Below are 25,406 nucleotides of genomic sequence, written 5' to 3'. Positions count from 1 at the left end.
CTGCCTCGGGGGTGACGCCAGCACCAGCGCTGAGGGACGAAAAAATAAAAAATTAAATAAAAATAAAGCTTTTCAAGAAGCGGCGGATCACCGCAGTTCCTCCGTGAGAGCAGGTGACAGTGTGTGTTTCGTCACATTCTCAGGAGGTGAGAGTCACATGCCGATGCTTTGGCAGTAAACAGGACAGAGTTGAACGTTTGAAAACTTGATCCGTACACTGCAGCCACATTCGCGACAGCAGGATGTAAAGGAACGGAAGAAGAAAACATGGGAACGGGAGCCAGGTTCTCAAGGCTGGAAAAATAAATCCCTACATCCTAAAAACCCTGAAATCTGAAAGCACATTTTAGTATTTGCGTCCGAGTGCTTTCGGTGGATTTTGTTTTTAGTTCTGTGTGCCACCCGACGCTCAACCAATGGATGTGTGTTTGAAGCACGGGTGTGGGGATTCTGGAGGCGTGCAAGTCTGCTCCTCTTTGAGCGTTTGCGAGCGACGATTACCCCGAAAGCCCCCTTCTCTGCATCCCTACAGAAATGGCACACTAGCATACTGTTTAGTAGGGCTGCCCCTGAAAGTTTTTTTTTTGCACTACAATAACAGGATAAAAGAGAGAAAAGAGAAAGCCTAGAAAATGCACAGGGATAACATTTCAATGGGGAATTCTAAATAGGGGGAATCATTCATATATTTTTATGTGTGACTCGTCCGAGTGAACACGGCTCTCCGTGCGCCACGATCGTTGCTCATCCCTCCAAATGAAACAACTAGAAACAGTGTGGGGGGCGGGGTACGGAGAAACGGGGCACGACTCGTAGACTCGTTAAGATATTGTTTGCCGCATAACGCACGGAGCGGGGATGAGGAGAGAGCCACGGAGTAAGTGTCCCCATTACGCACGGTTTCGTTCCATAAGCTGAAGATAAAATAAAACAAGCTAAATAAAATAACCTACATCGTAAATGAAAAAAAAATAAAACCCCCGAATAGTCAAATATTTGCATTGAACAGCCGACTCCGATTAGACTGACAAAATTCTGAATCGGGTACAGCCCTGATATTTAGTATGCCAGATGAGTATGCAAACTTTCTAAGTATGATTGAAACCACAGTCATGCATCAGACGGTAGATCCCAATGAACAATAAATAACATGGTGCACCAGAAACGAGCATTTAAAACGTTGACACCAGACCGTGTCCACTGGGCACAGTAGAACAAAACGTACGACGCTCTACTCACAGGGATGCGTCCTTCATTAAAGTGGGCGAAGGTCTTCTTGAGCTCTGTGTCCAGAACCTTCTGTGGAACCACGTTGAGTGTGGGCAAACTGTCACGGAAGGAACAACACAATAAATAGCGACAACAAAAGGTTTGGTTTTATTTTCTAAAAGTGTATCGTGGAGGGCTGTGCATCTCTCCCTTATAAGATATTTATATTAGATCTATTTATTTTTCATTCGTTTCTACTCGAATGAAAGGAACATTTTAAACCGAAGGGAAGGGACGGTGCCGCACCGTCCCGTTCCCCTTGTCTCCAAACAAACCAAATATTATTTTGAAAGTAACGCGACTTGTAACGTTAGATCAGTGAGTCTCCCGCAGCAGCTTAGTTTATACTGAAGTGGAATTTGCAGCAAAGCTTCAGTCGACCGATCGGTAACTTTGGAACCAGCCATCGGGCGGGTCATGGTGCATTTCAATCGGCGGCGTGTACCTGGTGGACATCTCAAAGCGATCGTTGACCGCGGTGACCCTCCAGCCGCTGGCACTGCACCTCTCCAGCTCCTGCTCCCAGTCCTCCGCCGACTCAAACCAGTTCATGTGGGCGTCGCGCCGACGGTTGCTTAGGAACTGCTTCATCTCTGAGGCAGAAGCGGAGAAAGGAGAGGAGCTGGATTGGAGAATGCGTTGAAAAGCACTAGAAGTGATTTTTTTAGCCAAAGTAGAGAACAGACTGCATTCATTCATTACTTTTTGCATTAGGAGCACTTGGTTGGTCGTACAGTTTGGGAATATTTCTGACTTAAGCCGCTATGTTGCCGGGTATTGCGGCTTATAAGCATGACGGAACTCCGGTTGCAACTGTGAGGGCCAGAGAACAGGATGGCCAACGGTGTGTTTGTTTGCAGCAGCATCATTACAGGGCAGCTTCATGCTGCTAGTTATAGCTGCTGTGGGACACTAATAAAAGAAAAACATCACAGAGACGGCACAATATCAATATGATCTTTCACAGAATTGAATCTCGGTGAAGTTCATACCACATCAGAGTCCCGCGATAAGAGATGTCTTGAGGGCGGATTTATTTTGTTCTCACAGTTCATAGCGTCCCTGAAATCACACAAGAGCAACGGGGCATTTTCTCACGCCGCGTGGAACAACATCCCGGCAGCGAAGTCGGCATCCTGATGTGGCGCGGAGTGACTTCAGCACGCCGTGGAGCTCGGGATGAAGCGGATCATGAGTTACCGCCCGCCGCCCCCGGCGCTCGGATCCGACAAGAAGGTTTTTTTTCTTTTAATTCCATTTCGAGATCCGAGATGCTTCGGTGAAATTGTTTCGACGCCCGCCGGAGAACAGTGCACGCGATTGACAACACACGCCGCACTTGACCCCCGGGCCCAGGGTTGAGCTCGGGGTCACCGGGGCGACATGTTTGGGAGAGCAGCTTTACATTATTTATCCTAGCCACTGACAGCCCCGGCCGCTCTAGCGTAACCCTGACATACCATAATGTATTGAACAGCCCGGATCGGTTTCCTCTGTAGGGATCGGATAGGAAACAGCCCGATGATCACATCTAACGATAAAGTTCAGCGAGATCCATGTTGGAAACCGTTCAGTATCTGGTTTTATTGTGTTTTTTATCTGCGGCGTTTGAAGAATTAAACCCCAGGAGGGAGTTAAAAAAAAAAGTTACCAACCGTGAAAAATCAATAGGAGAGAAGTTTCCAAACAATTTTTTGAAAAGAGAATGTGAATCCAGTGGTTGTCTGAAATCACTTAAAGACATACTTTTACATACTGAGCATCTTTTTTTTTTTTTTTTTTACAGAAGGACACATTCCCCCCACATCTGGCCGCGGTTTTCGGACAAGCGGAACATTTCCACGTTGTCGTCATGGCAGAGAATGTTTGTCATTTGGCCTGAGCCGAAGAGGATTCGAGATTTGCATCTCGCCGTGGACCGCAGAGAAACCCCAAAATATTTCCTGTTTAATATCCTCCCCCGGCCTCAACACTTTGAAATCCTGTGGCTGCGATAAAGAAGGCTGAAGGGGGACCGTGGGCTGAGAGAAAAGAGAAAAGGGAAAAGGGAAAAAGGGAAAGGGGAGAGCGAGTGATGGAAAGCGGCCACGCTAGAAAACAATCATCACAGATTTAGCCACATCCTGTCTGAGGCCGGATCGAGTGGACGGAGGCTTTACGGAGTGAGAAAACACTGCCCCTCCGTGCTGAAGACGCATTTTTAGAGTCGACTTCAGAGGAGCCTGGCATTGTGTATTGTTCTAAATTAAAACGGTGCCACGGTGGGTTATCCAGAAAATAACACACCACGGCTCAGAACTCATGAGAACTAGCACTTTGTGTGAGCTCTGTAGCTTTTTAAGAATCTGAATTACAGATTAAACAAAGTGCAGAAAACCCACGGGGAGACAGAGAGAGACTAACCTATAAGAGAAAGAGTGATGGATAAGTCAGAATAAACCATGGAGATGATTAAGAATCTATCAAGAAAATACTCAATAGTATACTACTCACAATGCATATAAAGAGAAGTATATATAGTTGAGGTAACATATAAAAGGAGTCATATAAGTCAATATTGTCAAATTGTTTAACATTTTTTGGGCAGAATTTTTGATATGTGTTCTGTAATGGGGTAATTTCAGCCCATATCATTTGAAAAAAACTTTCTTTTTGGTGAAGAATTTTATTTTGAAACTATTTTGAATCAAACAGACTTGAAAGCTTTTTGTGTTGCTTCAACACTTGCCAAACGCATTAGCAACCATCTGGATCCACCCGACTCTTCTGCTGCCTCCCCGTCCAAAGGTGCGGCTCAACATACACACGTTTCCTTTATTTTTTTAATTCCAAGCCATACTTTTTTTTTTTATACACAATAACAATATATGACAATGTCTGCAATCAAACCAGCTTGTTAAAGAATATATCTGACATTCATCAAGCCCTCATGTTCAACCTCATATTTACAACCTATTAAAACCCTCATATTATAGGCTCATATTATGTCATACTTACGATCAAATCCCCTTATGATTAATTTATACTACAAATAAAAAACATCAAGATATATGCCAACGTCTTCAATCCACTACAGTGACACCACAGATGATATGTGATAAGAGTGAATTATCGCCCCGTTCTTAGGTAGATCTGAACTTCTACATATTCATGGCCAACTGGTATTGATGGACGTGTGTGTGTGTGTGTATGTGTGTGTGTGGGGGGGGTGAATGCCAGTGCATATATTATCTCGCTACTTACCCACACTCCCAAGAGCAGCGTTCTGGAGAGAAAGGACGCTTCCCGGCTTAAGTGGCTGGTACGTCTTGGCGATGGTGTAGGTTATCTGAGGAGGGAGAGCGCGGTGAGCCCATCAACATGACAAAGGTCATCTGCTTTCAGACCCCAAGCCTCGCATAAAGCAGCCCGCAGTGCGGAGAACCTCCTCGGCTCAAAAGGCTTCAGGATAAACAAGAAGACTGATGCGAGATAGCGACCGGAGCGCTGGATCGCTAACACACACACACACACACACACACACACACACACACACACACACACACACACACACACACACACACACACACACACACACACACACACACACACACACACACAATCAGTGATTAATAATAAATAATATCTACCATTTCCATACACAGCAGATCATACACGGGCCAAATCTTACCATGTATTTTGTTATAAAAGGTGTACACAAGTATATAAACAAATGCAATAACACCAAAACTCTTACTACAGCTATAAAAGGTATTTTAAGAAGTGATTATTAGAAGGGAAGCTTTGTTTTTTTGTTCATTATTATTTATTGTTTATTACTAGGTTTATTGTACATGACCACATTTTTACTGTATTTATTTTTACGTTTATTGGTATATTTCATTGTTTATTCTGCAGGTTTATTGTGCATGACAATTAGCTTTTTTTAAATGTTTTATGTCACATATTCATTGTTACATATTTAATGCCATTTTGGTACATATTCGTTGTTTTTCATTGGGTTCATTGTATGTTGCCCTTTTTTGATTAGATTTTGATTTGATTTGATTGTTCATCGTATTTCACATTTTTCTAGCAATGTCTAGCAAAAGCTCAAACAGCCTTCACGTCTTGAGTCCAGCCTCCTGCTCAAACCAACGATCACACACTGCATCTCAATTACAACTTCACCGTGGGTAAGGTTTCCACTGGGGGGGGGGGGGGGGGGGGGGGGGGATGCAATCCTGGCCACGCATAACAAATCAGCACTAAGATCCGAAAGTGGATGCGCAGACACGCACCTCGACGGCCTGCGTGTCGGGCGTGAGGCGGTCGAACAGGAAGCAGATGACCCTCAGGTCCCTGCAGTACAGTACCAGCTCCTCGGGGGTGAACTTCAGGGATGAGTTGGGGGTCACCAGCTTGGTCCTGGACGGGCCCACTGGGTTGATGAAAGACAGCAAATCGTTTCAGAGTAAAAGCACATGGACCTGTTTTGGGGTTGGGACCAACCAGCTGAGAGTCACTGGTTTAGATACGACGAGGCCTTAATTGGGATTTGAACCTCTTTTTGCAGTGAGGCCCAAAAACTTTTCACTGAAGCTCATTTTCCATATCTTGCTGCTAAAAAGATATCAGTTTTATCCAAGGCTTTCAGAGCTGTTATTAATACCATCATAGCACCAGAGTGGTTTATATGTATAGTAGTGGTTTATTACATAATTTAGAGAAGCTTAGTCCCGATCTCGGGTTTTATTTATTTTTTGCAGGTCAAAAGCAATAGCTTACATTTGGATGTGTAACCATGATGTTATCGCCGAAATCTCAATACAAATTAACGTACCACCGCAAAGTCAAGGGAGCTCCTTTTGACGAGAAGTAACGGATCTGAAAACTCTCCCAGTTTATTCACAGTAACTATCAACCACTCTTGGTGTCCAATACAACTACTACTGCAGTACACATGGAGTCTAGGGCCTTAATTAACAAATGTCACAAAGGTTTGCCTGTATCTGCAATTTCCTTGCCAGCGAAATAGGACATAAAAGCACCACTGTGCCAAAATACACTCAGTGTTCACAGATTGAATGGGTTCCCTTCAACTGGGATCTCGAGTTTCTTGAGGTGTGATTTCAGGATGAGAACGGGTGGAGAAGTGGGTCTGAGGTGTTACTTACCAGCCACAACCTTTTCAATGGAGGCCAGAGCCACGTCGTGATCCCCTAATAGCACCGGGTCGCAATTCTCCTGCAACACAGGCTTTGTTAAGTACTTTCACTCAAAGCTATTACTGCAACTTTCAATTGCCTGACAGAAATTATACTTTAACTTGTGTAAATGAACATATTAAGCTTTGATTTAAATACTTTGTATAACTTGGTTGCTGTCTGTCCGTCAGTCGGTTTGTTTATTTCAATCCGGCAACCTTACCCAATCTTCCCAACCGGGGAAGATAAGATAAAAATTTGGTAAAATAAGATAAATAACACATTATTTGTCCCCGGTGATGGAGGATTGAGGTTTTACAGCAGCCAAATAGTGCAAGAAACAGATATAAAATGTAGTTAAATAAAAAATAACATACTGTATATATAAATAAAGAAAGAAATAAAATGATAAAAATAAACTTAAATGTATAATCAGAATAAAAAAGGCAAAATACATGAATACATATGTTGAATGGACAAATTGTACCATATAAGTAGTTAGCTATAAGAGAGCAGCATGAATTGAAATACCGACATCCACACCACATGTGGATTCACAGACACTCACGTCAGGTTTGGGGCTTTCCTGCGGCACAAAGGCAACTCTGAAGTGCGTGCAGAACAGGGTGCCGGCCAGCCAGCCCCCGCCCTCCCTGGCGCTCAGCTTCTTCCGCACCAAAACGGCCCTCTGAAGGACACACTCGCCTGCAGGAGCACACGGGGGAACATGGGAGATGGAGTTCAGCGCGGGAACTACGGGACGGGTGCTGGGAGTGTTCTGCTGTGTTTTGGGGGGTTTTCTAAGTGTTTCAGCATGTCTGTGGTATTACAACGGCATGAAATGAAAACAAATTGTTATTGTGATACACAACTTTGTTGTCTAAATTATTGTGGATAAGAAGATATATTATAAAATTGAATGCTATGTGAGGTCTGAAAAGTTGGATTTTTTCATTGTTTGAAAACTATAGTGGTTCTCTGATAGGAGAGAGAGAGAGAGAGAGAGAGAGAGAGAGAGAGATGTGAATGTGCACACATAAGCAGAAAAATCACCATTAATATGAAGAAAGAAGAACTCGAGTGGTTAAAGCAGTAAAAACACTTTCAATATTTTCAGCTTCTCTTTCAGTAGATGAAGGGAACGAGTGGATATGTAATTTGCATCTAAAGCGACATGATGGAGAACGTCCATCTTGGGGTCTCTCTTAAGAGGCACTGACGAGATATGGAGAAGAATCCTTTGCGAAGAGCACTCATACTATGTTTATATGTTTATTGTCAAACAGTATGTGAAATGTAGCTGGATGACATACTACACCAAGTGAAATATTGTACTATGCAAATACAGGACAATATGTCGCACAATGCACTTCACTGCGACATCAAGCAACAATGGCGGCAAAATTGTGTCATTATCAACCCGCAAAGTGCTGAAAAAATATATATTTATGACCATGTAGAATCTCCGAAAAGAACCACATTATTCTGAACCCACATACTGAATTCGCTTCTTTTTACGATTTCATCCCTAAAATAGTTCAATCTCTCTGCAGGTAAGCACAGGACTGGATGAGTAATCCAATATTCTGTTCGCCGCTGAGAGTGATAAATTCTCTGCTTGGCCGAGCAAGCAAGAGACACGCAGGAATCCAACACAACGCTTCCAAAAACAAACTCTTTTCACCCGCAAGAAAAACTCGCTCACACACAAATGTGACCGAAAATCCTCAGAACAGGATGAGAATAAATATATAAGGCGCATGTGCAGATGTTTACACACACATGGTCGTTTGTGGTCTTCCTCAGACAGACAGACAGACACAAACACACAATTGTGGGACAGCACATTTGTAGTCGCGTCTACTGGGAATACAAAGCATTTGTTGGCGAGGAAGAGGTTGCCACGGCAACAGTATCCAGCACAAAGTGGAGGTGGAGAGAAAGGACTTTTTGTTTTCCGGACAAGAAAAAGAGCTTTGGCCGGACACGCAGCGAGGAAAATATTTTCATATTCACAGAAGACGGTTAAAACCAACCTGAGGGAGGGAAAAAAAAAAAAAAAAAAACCCTCAAATTCCTCAAACTCAAAAATGTATGGAATTTATGAAGAAAACGGAAATGTCTCGAATTCTAAATGTCAGCAAAGTGACGCTTTCCTTCTCGAGTGGAGTTAAAAGAGTATAGCCTGCTCCGTGCCCATTAGTTTCGTGGTTCGACGGTAAACGGTAACGTTCTGCGTGAAAAGCTTGATCACGCAGAGTAAGAGGACAGACGCTGAGGCTTCTCTCAGCACCTTCAGCAGCCCGCACAAAAACACAGACGGGGAAGTTCAAAAGCCGCACACTTGCAAAAAGGTGAAGGCTGAGCCAACCCCTCGGAGGAGCGGACTTGAAAAGTCTTCTGGGTGCCATAAGTCAACCCCAAATTCTACCTCCAAGCCAGAAAGGCTAAAACTGGACTTTTTAGGTCCCATGTTATCCAACTTTTTCACCGTTTTGTTTTTGACTATAAGGGGCTTTTGTGAGTATCTCAATTTTTTATAATCAAACGTTTTTTGTAAACAGGCATCGGTTCACGTTTGTGTGAGTTTGTGTTCATTAGATACTGACTGATAGATGATTTGCTTACGCACACAGCGAATGCACAATATTTCTAACACTCAAAACAAATGTGTTTTCCATATCATATCCATATCGTTTCCTTTCCAGTAGTTAGTGTTCCACCCACAGTACTTTTCTATGTGATATCCATAACACATACAGTAACTAAGTACAATGTCAGAAATGTATTTTGAGTACATATGATTGTGTTGTTGTTGTTGTTGTTCTCTACACCCTGTTGAAGGCCAAACAGGATGGATTCATCATACACTAACTGGGGGGGAAGTATAACTGAAAATGAAAACGTGAATTCTTCGTTGGGAAAGAGATCACATGAATTACTTTCACTCGTTTATTTTTTTTAAAAGGGGACCTATTATGCACAACTCACATCCATTTTGGTTCCCCGGTGGGCCTACTGACACACAAACCGTGAAATAAGAAACCCAGGCAGTTTGTTGTGAGTATTTCAGAAAGCATGTGATTCAACACGCCGTTCGGGCCTCAGCAGAATCAGAACTGCCCGAAGGTTTACAGAGAAATTCAAGGGAATCCGGAGTAAAGCTCAAACCCTATTGGCTCACAGAACGAGGGGCCCGGCTGCTCGTTCACATTTAAAGACACGCACTCAGAAACAGCCCGTTTTGGAACACTATGGTTTGGAGGGATGTTACAAGGCTCAAATGCATAATCTGAGTGGTATTTTCAGCAAAAATGTGTTTGGGGACCTCAGAATATATGGTCTCTGGATACAAGTTAATATTATTAACATGTTGAAAAGGTGTGTAATTGGTCCACTTAAATTATTATCATTGATTTAAACCGTTGGTGTTGTGATGAGTGACGGACCGGGGTTAAACCCAAACACATGGCCTTGAGACGCCGTTTTATTTGTTTTGATCCACATTTGTTTCTCATTTTCATCTCGGCTGCGTGCAGAGTGCAGGATTGTGTAATAAAAACCAAGAAGAGCTCTGTTTGGTTCACTGGTGTACTCGCCTTTGTACTATTCAGTTAAAATAACCATAAAAGAATGTCAGAATTCTGTTAACACTTTCTGTTCACGTTTATTAGTTAAATCCAGAAAACAGGTCAAGTTTCGGTGACAAGGAATTTGAAATGCACCTCAAAGTGTCGCTTGTTGTTTAAACTTCCCGATTGTGTTCGGGTGGGGTATTGAAATGTGATCATTTTTGATAATATTGACTGAACTGTACCCATACCCATTGGGTATTGAAACATCTAGTGGCATTCCACACCAGATTGTGATACTACAATAAAACTTAAGGTTTGTAAAATAAGAGTAAATTCACATTGTAATTGTATTTTTGTATTAGGCAAAGATGTATGTTTACTGTATTTCAAGGCAAGTACGAGACATCTGAGTCAGTATTTCGGAACTTAAAAGAAGGAAATTGGCAGACAAAAAAAGAAAGGATGGAATGGAAGTCAAGGTATGTATATTTTGGAACTGGCTTTTGTGCAGATCTCAGTTTGAACGGCTTTGTTCTCAGCTGTCAAAACAAATTGAACAGGCGCTCAAACCAAACAGTGTCGGCCTGGGCGCAGCCAGAGTCACCTTATTAAGATACGCAAGTTTCACTTCGAAAAATATAATTTAAAACCGAATAAGGTTTTTAAATACAAGTTTCACACCAGTTTTTAGAGACTTTAAAACTCGAGTGCGCATGGTGGTGTGTCGTATAAGCAGCTTTTCCACTTAGTCCAATGTGGTCAACTTGAGTTAGATTCTCTAACATGCACATATGCCAGACAGTTTTCAAGGCTGTAAAACTGGTGTGAAAAAAGAGAGAAAGCAATAGAAAGCAAGAAGTACAGTACATGTGAGCGCATGAGTTGAACATAGGAGTTTTGGGGGCAAGGTTCATGCAAAGTCCTTTGAAAATTCACTGTGATGAAGGTCTATGGAAAAAAACAAACTAAAAAACTGAACTGGACTCCATCAATACTCGCCTCCCTACAGTCGGCCAGGCAGTTGATTGAAGGACCCTAAATCCAGCGGAAACCTGAGAGGCAGGACGGAGGGGATTGTGCCGCGGCTCTGAAGGGGGTCCCGGCGGCCGCGGACGGACAGCACACGCTCTTCCTCGCCCCCGTGCCATTCAAACGGGCACATGATCTCATCTACCTATGGCTGTTCACGCAGCCCTGACCCCATCTCCCCCTCCTGTGGCCCGGCTCCGTTTCTCCTGCCCTGTGGACCGGTGTCACCTGAGAACACCCGTTTACGCATGGCGCCGGGGGAACGGGAACTTTTCCGAATGTGTGCGTGTGTGTGTGTAATATTAACGTAACTACATCTACATTGGGGAAAAACATTCAACACATATTGGAAAGTCCTACTTCAACCAGGGAACTGCTATGATGTGCTGTATTGCCCCAAAGCAATCCATCTTGGGTTGAAAAAAAAAAAAGAGCGTTCATGAGCGTGTCTGTGTCAGGGAAAGAAATTAAATTCACAGAGGGCAAGAGAGCGAAGAGAAATCAACATGCAACACAAAAACATTCATATTTTTTTTTCCATCTTGACTGTATAACTGACACTGTAAATTCTTTGGTAATAAGTAGACAATTCACAGAAATAAAAATGTGATGTTTTATTTTAAAGGGAAAAATGTACAAAGTGAAGTAGTGCTTTTACAGAAAAAAAAGTCATTCAGTTAAATAGTGCTTTTTTTAAACATGCACACTAAATAATAAATGAACAAATATAAAAATAAGGTGTGTGGTCAGTACATTACTGTCATTAACAACCATGAAGAGAGCCTCAGCTCTCTATCACACTCACTCACACACACACACACACACACACACACACACACACACACACACACACACACACACACACACACACACACACACACACACACACACACACACACACACACACACACACACACACACACACACACACACGAGAAGGAGTGCTAAATGTCACGAAAGCAAGCACTGAATTTATTCCAGCTAATCAGATGGCTGGTTCTTGACAAGATATTCGTAGGCTTTTCTAATTGTACCGTAAAAATAAATTACGTTCGAAACTGAAAATAAGATTCGAAAAAAAAAAATGCAGTGTTTCAGCAGAATTATTTGTCTTTTTATAAAAATGTTGTGTGCATACGTCCACATGCATCCTCTTTGTGGGCGCAAGTGAATGAGCATTGTCTGTGCACCGCTGTGCTCTATTCTTTTGTTATCAACCAACTGAGCGGGTGCAGGGGCCGCTTTATGCTCATTAAGTAAGAAAAAAGATTTTAAAAAAACAAACAAACAGACGCAGTGTTCTGAAATAGGCTCCGTCCGGATTTTACAGGTGTGCGAGGCTCTGCCAGCAGCGCACACCCCGGCACAGCGCACCGCGGCCTGGGACGGAGCACCGGGTCTCACCGGGAGACGTTGCGGAGGCCCGGTTAAAACAATTGCTTAATTAGGCTTTCTTTTTTTTCCTCTTTCATATTTTTGACCCGCTTGCTGGACTATCACAACAAAGGATAGAGAGCGGAGGAGCAAAATAAAAGGACCAAATGGTGTAATTATCCCGGAGTAAGGCGCCGGTCCTGCCCCCTCGGTCTGGGTCTCAGCTCCCAGGAGGGAGAGGACGAGGAGGCCCCGATTGAACAAATTATATTTAACGTGCAACACACACACACACACACACACACACACACACACACACACACACACACACACACACACACACACACACACACACACACACACACACACACACACACACACACACACACACACACACACTCTCGCTCCTTCCCAGTGTTTCACATGATATGCGATGATTTAAAAAATATATATATACACTGTATATGCAAATGAAAATTTCCAAGTTGCACTGGTGCTCCTAGTTACAGAATTTAGTGGTACTGTCAACTAAATGGACGCAGTCTGGAGCCCTGCTGACTATATCTTGTAAACCCACAGAGAGGGAGTGCGGTAAGGCTATGTAATCATTTTGGTATCATTGCCAAAGGTTCTAACTAACTTACATATAAGTTACATTACTACTTAGTCCAAGGTGGCAAACTTGATGTTGAACATGTAGACACTGTGATGAAGCTATATATTGTTATTGCGTAAAATTCCCTGGTTTTACTGTGATAACCAATTCCTCGATCAGCCCTCATACATTGCCAAAATTGCTTCTACAGTGGGACATCACTGGGCCATAACAGCTTTACAAACACTGATTGCAAAAAAATATGTTTCTCCTCTATGTATCGCAACTTCTCCCACTTCAAAAGAAATGCAAGCAAAAGGATCATGGAAAATGCGGTCTTTATTCCGTGAAAATTTACCGCTTTTCCAAACTGCCTTATGAGTTTTAGAGGGGACCAATTATAAAAACTCACATTTTCAGTGCTTGCGCATATACATTTGGGTCTCTGATGGACTGCTAACACACAAACCGTGAAATAAGACAACCCAGTCCGTTTTTTGTGAGCTCTCTGTTTCACAAAACATGTGGTGAAATGAGCCGTTCAGCTTTGCTGCCCTCCTACATGTCACCGAGGGCATTATTCTAATTAGAACCGCCCTCCATCTGAGTAACTCCACCCTGAAGCATCGCCGCACCCGCGAGCGCTGAAGCTAGGAGCTAAGCATGGGAAAGTGCTTTGTTGTTGGGTCAAAGACCAGCACAAAGCTTTTAAAATAAAGAGGAAGTAATACCAACTGTGTGTGTGTGTGTGTGTGTGTGTGTGTGTGTGTGTGTGTGTGTGTGTGTGTGTGTGTGTGTGTGTGTGTGTGTGTGTGTGTGTGTCCACGGTAGGTTGACTGTCGGCTGCGGCGTGCGATCCGCTCTGACTTCCTCCAAACAAAACTGTAGATGCATTTATTTTATTTTATTTTATTTTCCGATGTTTCCGTAATTGAATGAAACTAAAAGCCCCAAGGCCCACCATATCCCAGGGCCGTCCAAGCTGCTCCAGGCACCGCGGTGAAAGTGGGAACTAACTTTTAAATGAGGCCGTGTAGATCTAATATGAGTGCAGATACGGCAAATGGATTTCTGATTTCTCGCCACAAATTTGCTCAGAAACAGATTTTGGCGGACTGATGGGGTGAAGTAGTGAAAGTTTACGGAGGAAATAAACGGAGCCCGGGGTAAAGCTCAAACCCCATTGGCTCATAGAACCCGGAACTTGTGCTCAAACCCCATTGGCTCAGAACTAGAGGGCGGGCTGCTCATTTACAGTTAAAGCTACACACACAGAAACAGCCAGTTTTGGAACACCATGGTTTAGAGGCATGTCACAACGGCTCGGATGCATAATCTGAGCGGTATTTTCAGCAAAAAACACTTTGAAGACATGTTTTGGGGACCTCAGAGACCTGTATTAACTTGTTGAAAAGGAGCGTAATAAGTCCACTTTAATATGTGATAGATTGTTACAGCCAACAGAGAGTTTCATCTCTAGTGGGAATGGAGGGAGAGATCGGGGGAGAGAAGCAGAAAATAAGGGCGAGGAAGAGCAGGTCTGAAGGAAAGTTTGGAGAAAAGCAGTTGGCATTTCACAGGGAAATGTTGACCGAGACACTAAGGTGCACTTTAGTTTAGAGGGAGGTCGACGAAACCTCATCATGGAAAAATAATTAGGCTGAGAATATGAATTTAATGGGGAAAGAAGTTTGTGTGTGTGTGTGTGTGTGTGTGTTGGCAAGAGTCCTTTTCGTTTCACTTTCTCACACACACACACACACACACACACACACACACACACACACACACACACACACACACACACACACACACACACACACACACACACACACACACACACACAGATAAGTAGTGTTAAAGATTAGCTTGGCTTGGCTGCACTCCCTCTGGTGCTCCAGCATTCTTGCATAAAAGCTACTGCTGCAGTTTATTGCTGACAAAAACATTTTAACCACGGCGCAGATATCGGTTTAACCTATATTGCAATGCAGTGTTTCCTCGACCAGAGCCATTAGTGGTCAGACAGCCCACTAATCATGACTAACCTAATCCTCCTCTCACTGAGGAAATGTGAAAATTACCATTGAAAATGGGTACGAGCAACAGCATTCACTTGTACCCATCCCGGCATAACAGATTTTATACAAAATAATCTGTAGTTCCCTCATTTCCAAACACAACTCTGGATATTATAGATTTCTTGTTTTATAACCCAGTGACTACAACAAGGAGCTGATGTTTACTACGATCAACTCAGTTCAAAGTCCCAACAAGTTGAAAGCCGTGTCATCCCGAGACATTTGTTAAACATTACGAGCTATTACATCATTTTGCGCCTTTGTCCAAAGCGATCTGCAACAACATTTGTCACTGGTGGTCGAACCGACTCAGCAAAGCCTTCAATAACACTACATGTTTTTTTTACAGCAGATAATTACACGATGTGGACGGTATAATGGTACGTCAAGTTGCGTCGAGAAATGTAATGGGTGCGTCGGGCAAAAAAGTTTGCAATGACGACAACCCCCTCCGGTGAAGACGACCCGCACCCACTGGAAGAAGCGTTTCAAGGAGGAGTGTGGAAATGGAAAAGCATTCCCTACACCCGACTAATGAAGGGTCTACATAAGCTGCAGACACATCGTTTCTAGAAGCTCCAAAATTATTTTGTCTACATAACACTGCAAGAGCTTGAGAAAAACAGTCTCTTGCTGATGTTTCGTCAACATCAGCAAAGCTTGCCCTGTCCTTGCTTGCCACCCGCTTTTTTCCCCCCAAAACAAAGGATTTATCTGAAAGGGAGCAGCAATTTAAGAGAAGTACGTCTGGAATCTTTCAACAGGTGTTTCAAATCCATGTCCGAGCCCGAGAGCGTTTCTAGTTTAGTTTGACTCAGCAGAAAATCTCCTTGATGCAGGATTATAAATCAAGCTCGCTCTAACCCGGGGGTCCTCGAGTTTAAACAACATTTTTTTCAATTCCGCCCAAATACTTTTCTACGCTATACCTGCTTCGAGCGACTTCAGAGAAAATACTACAAATGGACTCCAGTATGCTCTTTCAAAATAAAACAACGAAAATACTCAGGGCCATTGTGAAAGGGAGGGAGCTGGGAATACGTATGTAAATGACCTATAACAATGGACGTATCAACTGCAGAGGTGGGGGAACGGCAGTTGGTAGCTCCATCATGCAAGGCTCATTAACAACCCGGAAACATGTGACTAACCATGCCACTACAATTCTGATCAAGGTATTAACAGACTGCATCAAGGTGAATCTGGGTCCATCTCTTACCAGGAAGACAGCGGAGTCCAAACATTTCTCGACTCCTCGAGTTCAGTCCACTCTGGCTCAGCATCCTCTCCTGTGGAGAAAAACACAGCACCACTTAACATTTCCTAATTGCCATTCAAAAGGTAAAATAGATAACGTGTAGACTAAGCGACTAAGCGACCAATATATCGGCCTAATACCGGGGATAAATAGGGTGTAGGTACCAGAGAATAATTCTAATATAAAATGCCAATACTTAGAGACATCAAATATGCCCATTATACAGAAGCCGGTTCGATATCTCTATAAAAACAGGATTATACACCAACAGTCATGCTCTAATGACTCGTCAACACTGCTCAGTAGAAATGACGGATCAGATCTGTTCTCAGCATCAGCTGACACTTGAAGCCTTAATGTTCGGGATGCCAAATCGCTATCCGCGCTGAAAAAGTGGTATCGTTCCCGAGAGAAGAAAGGGCGTTAATTAAAAAGGATGAAACACTGACACTGCTGAGGGATTGACTGGGGGTAGAAATAGTAATGAGGTATCTGCCGCTCGTACCATGGACCGAGTAAGCGTTCCCATCAACACTCCCTCCAGAGTGATTATAAAGCAAGTTGATTACACCAGTGGTTCCCAAACATCCCCATGCCAAGGACCCATCACCTCGTTGGGGCTCATAACATGTCCATTTAGAGGGAACAAATTGTGGGACCGGACCCCTCTTGTGGTCCCCCAGGGAGCCGAGCCCTCATTTCAGAAAACCACTCAACCAAACAACAAAACCGGGGCATGACCAACAATTACGCCCATTCTGTTTCTGTGTTCAGCTCGGGGCCCGTTCCAGGAGGCAAGACTAACAAACGCGACGCTCCATGACTCCGAGTTTCCATGCTGCTGCCGCTTCTCTTCCATGTGGATGACTGTGCAAGTTCCAAGAACTTCAGGCATTTTCCCCAAACAGAATCCCATTCCACAGAACCACAGAGGTTTAGCTTCACCAGCCTGCGAGCCCGTCGGCCCATATGGATCCACTTAGTGGTGCTACCAGCCACCCTCCCCCAAACAGAAACCCTTTACATATATCTAGCTTGGAATCGCATAATGCGCAGAGAAAGGCGTCTGGGAAAGCAGAGCATGGTTATACAGGTGGCGAGAGAGCCTCGGTGTGAGGAAGGAAAATGGTGAGCTAAATTACCTTGCGCCGTTGTGCGAGAAAACTGTGCATTAGCGCCTCGCTCGGCAAAATCCTTTTCAGCTCGTAACGACACGGTCGCCACTGCGTACCGTTTTTAAGCGAAGGCTGAACCACACAATGGAGGCATTTCTTTGAGTCAGCAACCATGTGTGGACGCCGACAATGAAGCCAGTCAGGGGTTAACGTCCTGCGGAACATCTCAGCGCCGTGTGAACTGCTCGTTAGCCACACGTTAATGAAAACCCTGACACCCTCAGCCGGTGTTCCCCCGTATAAAAGCATTTAACGCTTCACCAAAGAAGACCTTTGCTCCTGTGAAATTACTTTCATAGCGGTTTGTTTTCTGAAAAGTCCAGGAAGGTCCAACTCAGAATGTGAGTTTGGCACATTAGAAAAGTTTTTTCGACCTAAATGATGAACACCATTTTGTCAATTCACATTTTGTCAACATATGGGCAAATAGAATCAAATATATAGCAGTTCAGCTGCAATATACAGTATATAATACATATGTGGATATACAGTATAAGACCAAAAGGGATTTACCACGATTAAGCAAAAAAACTCGGTGAAAAACAAGGGACTTTCATATAACACAAGGGACAGTTAAACTTTTACAAGATTTTGTTCAAGATTACTGTTCATTTTATTTCCATCTGGCCTCAAAGTCTCACGGTCAGCCCTCCATCTCTCCCTGCCTCCGCCAACACCCACAAACACCCGACGACTCAATTCTTTCGGACTTTTTTCAGAAACATCAGAGGCCGTGCCGATTGTGTGTTTGATGAGGCGAGTTCACTGGCTCGGCCCCCCCTGGGACCTGCCCAAACTGGAATACTATTTCTGTGGCTGAGGACCTGCCAGGTTTGATATGTCATATGAGATAAGAGTCAGATGGCAGGCGCCGTCGCCACACAGTAAGCTAAATGTAGAGAGTGATGAGAGAGAGCGTGGCAGAAGACTGTCTGAGTGGGTTAAGCCAGGAACTTCACGGAACCGGGGTCGGGGTTGTGTCGATGCGATGAGTTGGCTCTTCTGTGGGAGATGGACATCGATTGTTACACAGTTACACAGCGACTCCGGCTCGGCGCAAGTTACACGGGTAAACCAGCTAAGGAAAAGCGCAAAGAGGTGACGACTACGATAAACTTTGCAAACGCACAGGGGGCAGAGGAACGACCAAACCCGCCAATGGCATATGGTTCCATAACATTCGAGAACAACGTCTCCAGGACCCCAGGCTTCACGGCTGTTTTAACGTTTGCCTGATCCACATATGCAGCACTGTACCACTCTGCCTCCATCTTCCCTTTTTGGGCCAAAACCCCCTCCCTTCCCCGCTCCTTGGGGACGGGAGCCAAACCTTACTGCACTTTCCATTGCTCATGGCTTCCCCTTGCTACTGTGGCCAGACCTCTGCAGTGAGCATGTGTGGTTCCTGCGTCAGGGAGCATACCTCTGTTGTTTTTCCTCCAAGTGATCGAACATATCTCAAAGATCTCCCCGAACATGAAATTCCCCCGAAACCTGACTTTGACCCTTAAATTTTTTTATATGATTTTTATTCTTTTTACTTTGCAGTGCCGTCCAAACACTGCTTAAAAAAAAACAAAAAACCTCTTCAGTTCAGTGTTGTTCATTTTAGAAGCCAGTTAATGAGTTAAACTTGCCAGCCGGCTCGTAAAAGCCACTGCTTTGAGCTGCTGTTTGCTGTACAAGGCCTAGTCCTGTTTGTTTGTCTTGTTGTGTTCAAATATTCACAACAATGGGAGATTTTTGGTGTCATCGCGAGCCGGGCGCAGATTATAGAGCACGGATATGAGATTGTTTTGCTGAACAGGGCCTCGCTTTGAAGTGCACTTCTGAAATGCACAGTTTTTGCGGACATCGGCTAGACTGAAACCCTAACCTGGGTTTTTGAACGGCCACGGCACGTGTCTTTGCGTTTGTGCCGATTCTTACCCTTTCAAAGCAAGCCTCCGACGACGTGCGTGCATTACGGAAACCATGGACCCCCACATCAAAAATAATTCATGGGCTGAGAGAAAATACCAAAAGATGAAACAACAATGGCATTTAACGTAATTAACAGTTCACTAAGGAACGAAGCCTCGGATACAGAGTGTACTTCTATCTAGCTATTGCTTTCATATGAATATCAAAATAAAATAATTGGTTTTAAATTTGAGTAAGGGCTACATTCCAAACCTCAGTGTGAGCAGAAAGTGATGTCACTGTATGGAATACTGTATGAAATTTCACGTCAATGTTTTATGAATCCATAATTGAATGATTCATTCCCTTTATGTATTATGCAAAGATTATTGCATCACCCGGCATGGCGATTATGCATCTTTTAACCCCATTTTCTGACATAGCCTGCAACCTCACTACACTTGCCTCTGTTGTGATGTATTATCCATTAAAATGGGGGGGGATAGTAAAATAGCAGTGTCGGCAGAGTAAGCAATTTCACATTAGAGCAGCATTGGTCTAGACTGAAACACACATAATGAAGCACCTTGCTAATTATATCCCGTTTGATTTGATATGTTTGTCTCCAAACATATTTTGCATTGCACTGCATTTTTTTGTGACTATCCCTTCCTCCACAGGACAGACAATGAATGAATCCAGTATTAGTACACTGCCTGCATTGTGCGTTTACATGTTTATGAACCACCACGTCAGAGCAGGAAGGTTTAAAGGTCACCGAGAAAAGCTCTGTGTGTGACTTTAATGTGCTTTAGGCTCACCATCTGGACTTAAAATGGCACAGCACACTTACAACACCTACAACGGAGTAAAAGAGCGGTTAAATACTCAGAAATAGCAATGATTTCACAGCAAAACCAATGAATCCATTGAGGGGGCACCTTTCTCAGAAGACAACGCAAGTTTCATCCGTCAAGTTTCACAGCGCACCTTTCAGCAAAACGTGCCAAATATAAATGAAATGCCAGCAGCAATGTCAGCATCTCCTGCCCTCAGGCTGCTGCTCACAGTGGACACTGACTTGTGTTTGTAAAACTATTCACGTTTCAGCCATCACTCCATGACAGCTCACTTCTCACAGAGGGCGTCTCAACTGCTATTTCATGCACTGGCAACAGGAAAACAACAGAAAACACCCTGCCCCCCACCCCGATATCCAACACTTTCCCAGTTAAATCACACCGCTGGTTAATCCGCAAGGAGCCAGATCGATGAACTCGCTAAAAAAGGGCCTAAATCTGTTCCTGCACAGCAGCGAAGAGGAGCCCATTGTTGTCTGTTTGCTCTGTGAACTGTTGGTGGGAAGCTTCACGCAGCACGGGGGCTACTGGTACTCAATCAGACATCTGGTTCCTGTGGGAACGGGCGTCGGCGTCTCCACCACTTCTGGTGCGCTCCTATCAGGCTGGGATCTCCAGCCACGCTGAAGGCAGCTCGGATGAACCCTAGCTGACACGTTCTCCTCTGTAGGGCTTTGTGCTCCGAGCCGCCCGTGGCCTCGGCTTCAAAGAGAGCGGCGGGAGGCCGACGGGGAGTGAGCGCAGGACAAGGCCATGGCTAAATAAACCAGAGCAATACTGGTTTGAATCCCTCGCTCTGTCCTACACTCAGGCTAAACGCACCTTTGGAGTCCACACTCTGTCGTTTGGCGTCGTGCGGCTTTGATCTGCACCCCGGGGAGTATCAAGCATTATTGGATGGCAGAATAAAGGGTTCTTCCTTTTCATCTCATATTTGAATCTGAATCACATTCTCAACAAGCGCCAAGGAGGCTTTGGCTGAGAAGAGCAGAGAAGCCCACGGGTCTCTGCAGCAACAATGCCATTTGAATACAGATCGGTGTCTGATCACCCGTGGCTGGGTGGCCTGGGGGAGGACGTCTGATGTTAAAATACTTCCTCCAAAAACACACTAATGGAAGACAGGCAGAGGCACTGCTGCCCTCTGCGTTTCAGGCAGCCATGCCTGAGATGCACCGCAATATTTCCAGATAATACTTGAGAGAAAATTCAGTCGTGTGCGAATCGTACATCGAGCCCATGTTGCCCCGGCTCAGGAACACCTGGGACTCCAGTGGGGGAGGTGATCTGAAGTGGACAGGCCGACCTGCATCTCATTATTTCCACATAATTCAGAAATCCTCGCCCGCAGTCTCCATGGCGACAGCCAGATGTGGTGCACATCACTCCAGTGCCACATGCTCTCCCGAGGGCGGAGCTGGAAGGCATCTGTTACCGTTTCCCCCTGCGGCGGCTGAAAATACCCTGGGAGGAAACACACACACACACACACACACACACACACAGCAAAAAGCCAGAGGTGCTGGCAACTGTGAAGGATTTCATATCTGCACATGACTGTGCTCAATCCATCAAACTAATCCACCCAAACAGCCAGTAGATCAGTGCTCGCAGGTGTAATAATATTCATATTGTTACACCTTGAAGGGTGTAATTACAGGATAAAAACACAGCCCAAGTCAGTGCATCTGTGTTCAACCCAGTGCACACCAGTCGAATCCAGTCTAGTGTCATAACAACAACATAGTGAAAGGATTCCACATGAACTTTGAAAGCCTGTGTAGTTTCATCTTTACACGGAGAAACAGTTTTTTTTCGAGGGAATAAAGGCTGAAAACGCTGGAGATGAGAGACGCTCCGGTTCAACCGCACCTGCCTGCAGATATTTACCCCGCGACGGGAGCCCACAGAAAGTACCCGTAAAGTCGGCGGGCTGTCACCCGTCAGGGGCGGCCCCATGACACCGACGTGTCCGGCTGCAGAGCAACCTGCTTCAACGTCCCCCGTCTGGAGTCGCCATTCGGAGCCCGCCGATCCACCCCCAGCGTCCGGGGAGCAGCTCGAAGGGGGGCGACGGCGAACGCTCCCACCCGGGTTCGTCGGGATGAAAGGAGTCCCACCTACCGTGACGTCCGGAGCCATCTGTCGGACTTTGAACGTGGTCTTGGATCCCGTCAGCATGGTCGCGGGTGTGTTCGAAGCCCCCCGTCCCCCCGTCCTCCTCCCTCTCCTGTTATCTGCGACGGGACGGGAGCTCCGCTACTCCGAGGGGGGAAGGCATCCCGGCCGCCGGTGCTGCCACAAACTACTTCTGCTGCCGTTCGCGGGGACGCCCACACGCCCGCCTCGGAACCGAAACAACCCAGAGCGACTCCCGATTGGAACGGTCTGCTCGCAAAATTATATTTATATTTATATATATATATATGTAGAGGGAAAGGAGCGGTAGTAGGAGACGGTCAAAGCGGAACGTGTCCACCGTGGCTGCCTGTTTGTTTACTCCCTCTCCACAGTGAAGTGAGACCGAGTCCTTAAAGGGCCAGAGCCCCCACAAAGAGCCGCCTCGCTCCGGTCACATACAAGGGCACCATTATTATTATTATTATTATTATTATTATTATTAGCATTATTATTATTATTGTAATTATTATTATTGTTGTTGTTGTTATTTTTTTTTCCTCTTCTATTATTATTATTTGTATTTTTTTTATGTCTTATACTAATTTTCCTGTGCACTACTAGTTATCTTTTTTTATTATTTCCGAAATTTCCCAGTATTTTTTTGCAAGGCATAGATTCTGGAACATACGTTTCAGAACCGCCTAAAAATATATAATATTTATAAAATTAAAATAATATCCACAGCTTTTTTTTTTTTTTTTTTGCTTACCTTGCAGGGAGGGCTCTCAAATACCAGTGAAAAGCCTTGGGAATTTGGAGGCATTTCTTTTGCCAGCCTCTCAGGGCTTCCAAAAATAGCTGAAATAATATGGACTCAGTTATACACATTTTTTGTCTTTCCTTTCTGGGCTTCTGTACTTTTGTGCAGGTAACGGAACAAGTTATATCAATATGCACACCTGCTTACTTTTCAAAATAGGTTTTGCCATGGAAATCCACATTTTGGAAAAAACTGCATTCCCAGTACTCTGCCGGGGTGAATCATTTGGCTGTTAATTGCCATGGAACTGGAACATTGAAAAAAAAGGTGAGCAGATCAACACCCAAAACTCTTACCAACAAACCCAACTTCGGAATCCACACCCTGCTAGTTCCACCCCCCACCCCAAAATCTATTTTTAAAGTACAAGGTTGAATAAATAGTGCCATTTACAAAGCATTCCTGCATTACCCTCTGGTGATCCTTGAGCGGTGCTGTGTTGTGGAAGACTCCTCCTGTGTCTCATCCAAACCGCCAGCAGGGAGCCTCCGATAGGCCTGCGTTCAGGTTGATAGTTCTGCGGAAAACTGTTCCAGCGAGAGGGAAGAGAAAGTGGATAATGCAGAGGTATAGTCTGTCCTCGCTCGGCACACAGATGGGGAGACTGCGTCCCTGTCAACTATAATAGAGAGAGGTCTGGATTTTTTACCACATGGGAAACTGTTCAATATTACATAAGGGTCTCCGATTTCTCTAATACACAAAACCGCCCCAGACACAGGACCTTGCATCATCTGAGCTGCAGCAATTCAACAATGTATAATGCAACAAGGTTAGGGGAATATAAGAAAACAACATCATCTGGTTTGTTTATGCCAAAGTCACAACAATTGTTTTGCACCGGTCAGGTTTTGTTACGGCTCAATGCAGCAACGTGGTGGTCGAATTATAAAGTGAGATAAACCTATCTAAGGCCAGGTGGATAAACCCTTGATATCACTCGATAAACGGGTCCAATTCTCATGCAGAGAGACATGGCTACGTTTTCTCAGATGTTAGAATGGGGCAAAAACCCATTGATGATTCTCATTTTTACTTTCCCCACCTCCAGGAAGGAAAGTGAGAGGGCGAGTCGGCGTCAACACATTCCCTCTGGAACTGACCCTGGATCACTTGCTGTTAATTCTTGCAGACATGGAGGATTAAACCCTGGCTTTTCCATCCCTGTCCAGGGTTTAGTTTTCGGGATGGCTTCTAGAAAAATAAAAAATAAATAAAAAGCGCATAATACAAGTTATCCAGGGCCTTGCAACGAGGCCCTTCAGCTTAACCGCCGGGGTTGTTACACAGATAAAGTTATATTTGCACGATGGTGTTGACCGTAGCAGCACCGTAACTAAACATATGTTTTACCCTGTTACAGTTGTATGGACAATGCTGTTTTTATTATACATCTGATGCTATTAAATTGCCATGGTACATCTTCCCTTATCCTCCCAAGACACGGCAACACAAATTAGATGGATGAATTCATTCAGATTTCCAAAAACAAATATAAAGAATAACGAATCTTTCGAGTATCTTCTGTAGCTTGTCATTTTCATTTACCTACTTGGACGTTAAGAGCAATGTGATTTTGTACAATGTGCAGTAAATAGAGGCAGTATCTTTTGAAACACAATGAGAATTTATTCAAACAGTGCAAAAAGGAAATTCAATAATTAAAATAATAATAATCTAAATAACATAAAATCTGATGTTCTTTCTGTCCAGATTGCACAGTCACACAGCCTCGGGGCTCTCTTAGAAAAACAAACAAACAAAATCAACATTAAACAATAAAAAAAAAAGTCAAAGGACCAGGAAAATTGAAATCAATTGAAAATAATGCACAAATTTGCTTAAATGAATTGCCATTTACATGCAACAGTTCCAGTCCCATGCAACCGAAAGTCTCCCATGTTAATGTTGTTGACGAGGACCGATCTGTCCCAAAGAAATGACAGTGATGTACAATATATATTTATATATATATGTATAAAAAATATTAGGTCAGTTGTTTCATAAAACCATTCCCGAGTCATGGGAAGCAGTGGGGAAATTAAAACTAAACTTAAAATTCAAAAGAACAAATAAAAACCCAGCCTGCTAGACAATTAGTCATGTGAGAAAGAACATCCTAAATCACCTCAACTAAATATTCCACCAGAAAAAAAAAAAA

At 44.0% G+C, this 25,406-nt stretch overlaps 1 protein-coding gene across 1 annotated transcript in view; it reads right to left on the bottom strand.

The window, feature by feature from the left end:
* Positions 1–22,561, bottom strand: part of mtmr11 (myotubularin related protein 11) — a 36,653-nt gene extending 14,092 nt beyond the window's left edge. The window contains exons 1-9 of the mRNA XM_080005861.1: positions 22,429–22,561; positions 16,329–16,398; positions 7,024–7,160; positions 6,426–6,495; positions 5,550–5,689; positions 4,513–4,597; positions 1,715–1,862; positions 1,240–1,327; positions 1–29 (exon numbers count right to left, since the gene is read on the bottom strand). The exon at positions 1–29 is cut by the window's left edge and continues 60 nt beyond it. Of these exons, the coding sequence (XP_079861987.1) occupies positions 1–29; positions 1,240–1,327; positions 1,715–1,862; positions 4,513–4,597; positions 5,550–5,689; positions 6,426–6,495; positions 7,024–7,160; positions 16,329–16,398; positions 22,429–22,485 (824 nt within the window). The 5' untranslated portion in view covers positions 22,486–22,561. The remainder of the gene's footprint in view (positions 30–1,239; positions 1,328–1,714; positions 1,863–4,512; positions 4,598–5,549; positions 5,690–6,425; positions 6,496–7,023; positions 7,161–16,328; positions 16,399–22,428) is intronic.
* Between the last annotated feature and the right edge of the window lie 2,845 nt (positions 22,562–25,406).

The sequence above is a fragment of the Zeus faber genome (genome assembly GCF_960531495.2).
Source record: "Zeus faber genome assembly, chromosome: 8".
Lineage (NCBI taxonomy): Eukaryota > Metazoa > Chordata > Actinopteri > Zeiformes > Zeidae > Zeus > Zeus faber.
The sequence above is the reverse complement of the archived record's forward strand: the minus strand, read 5'-3'. Positions and strand labels throughout refer to the sequence as shown.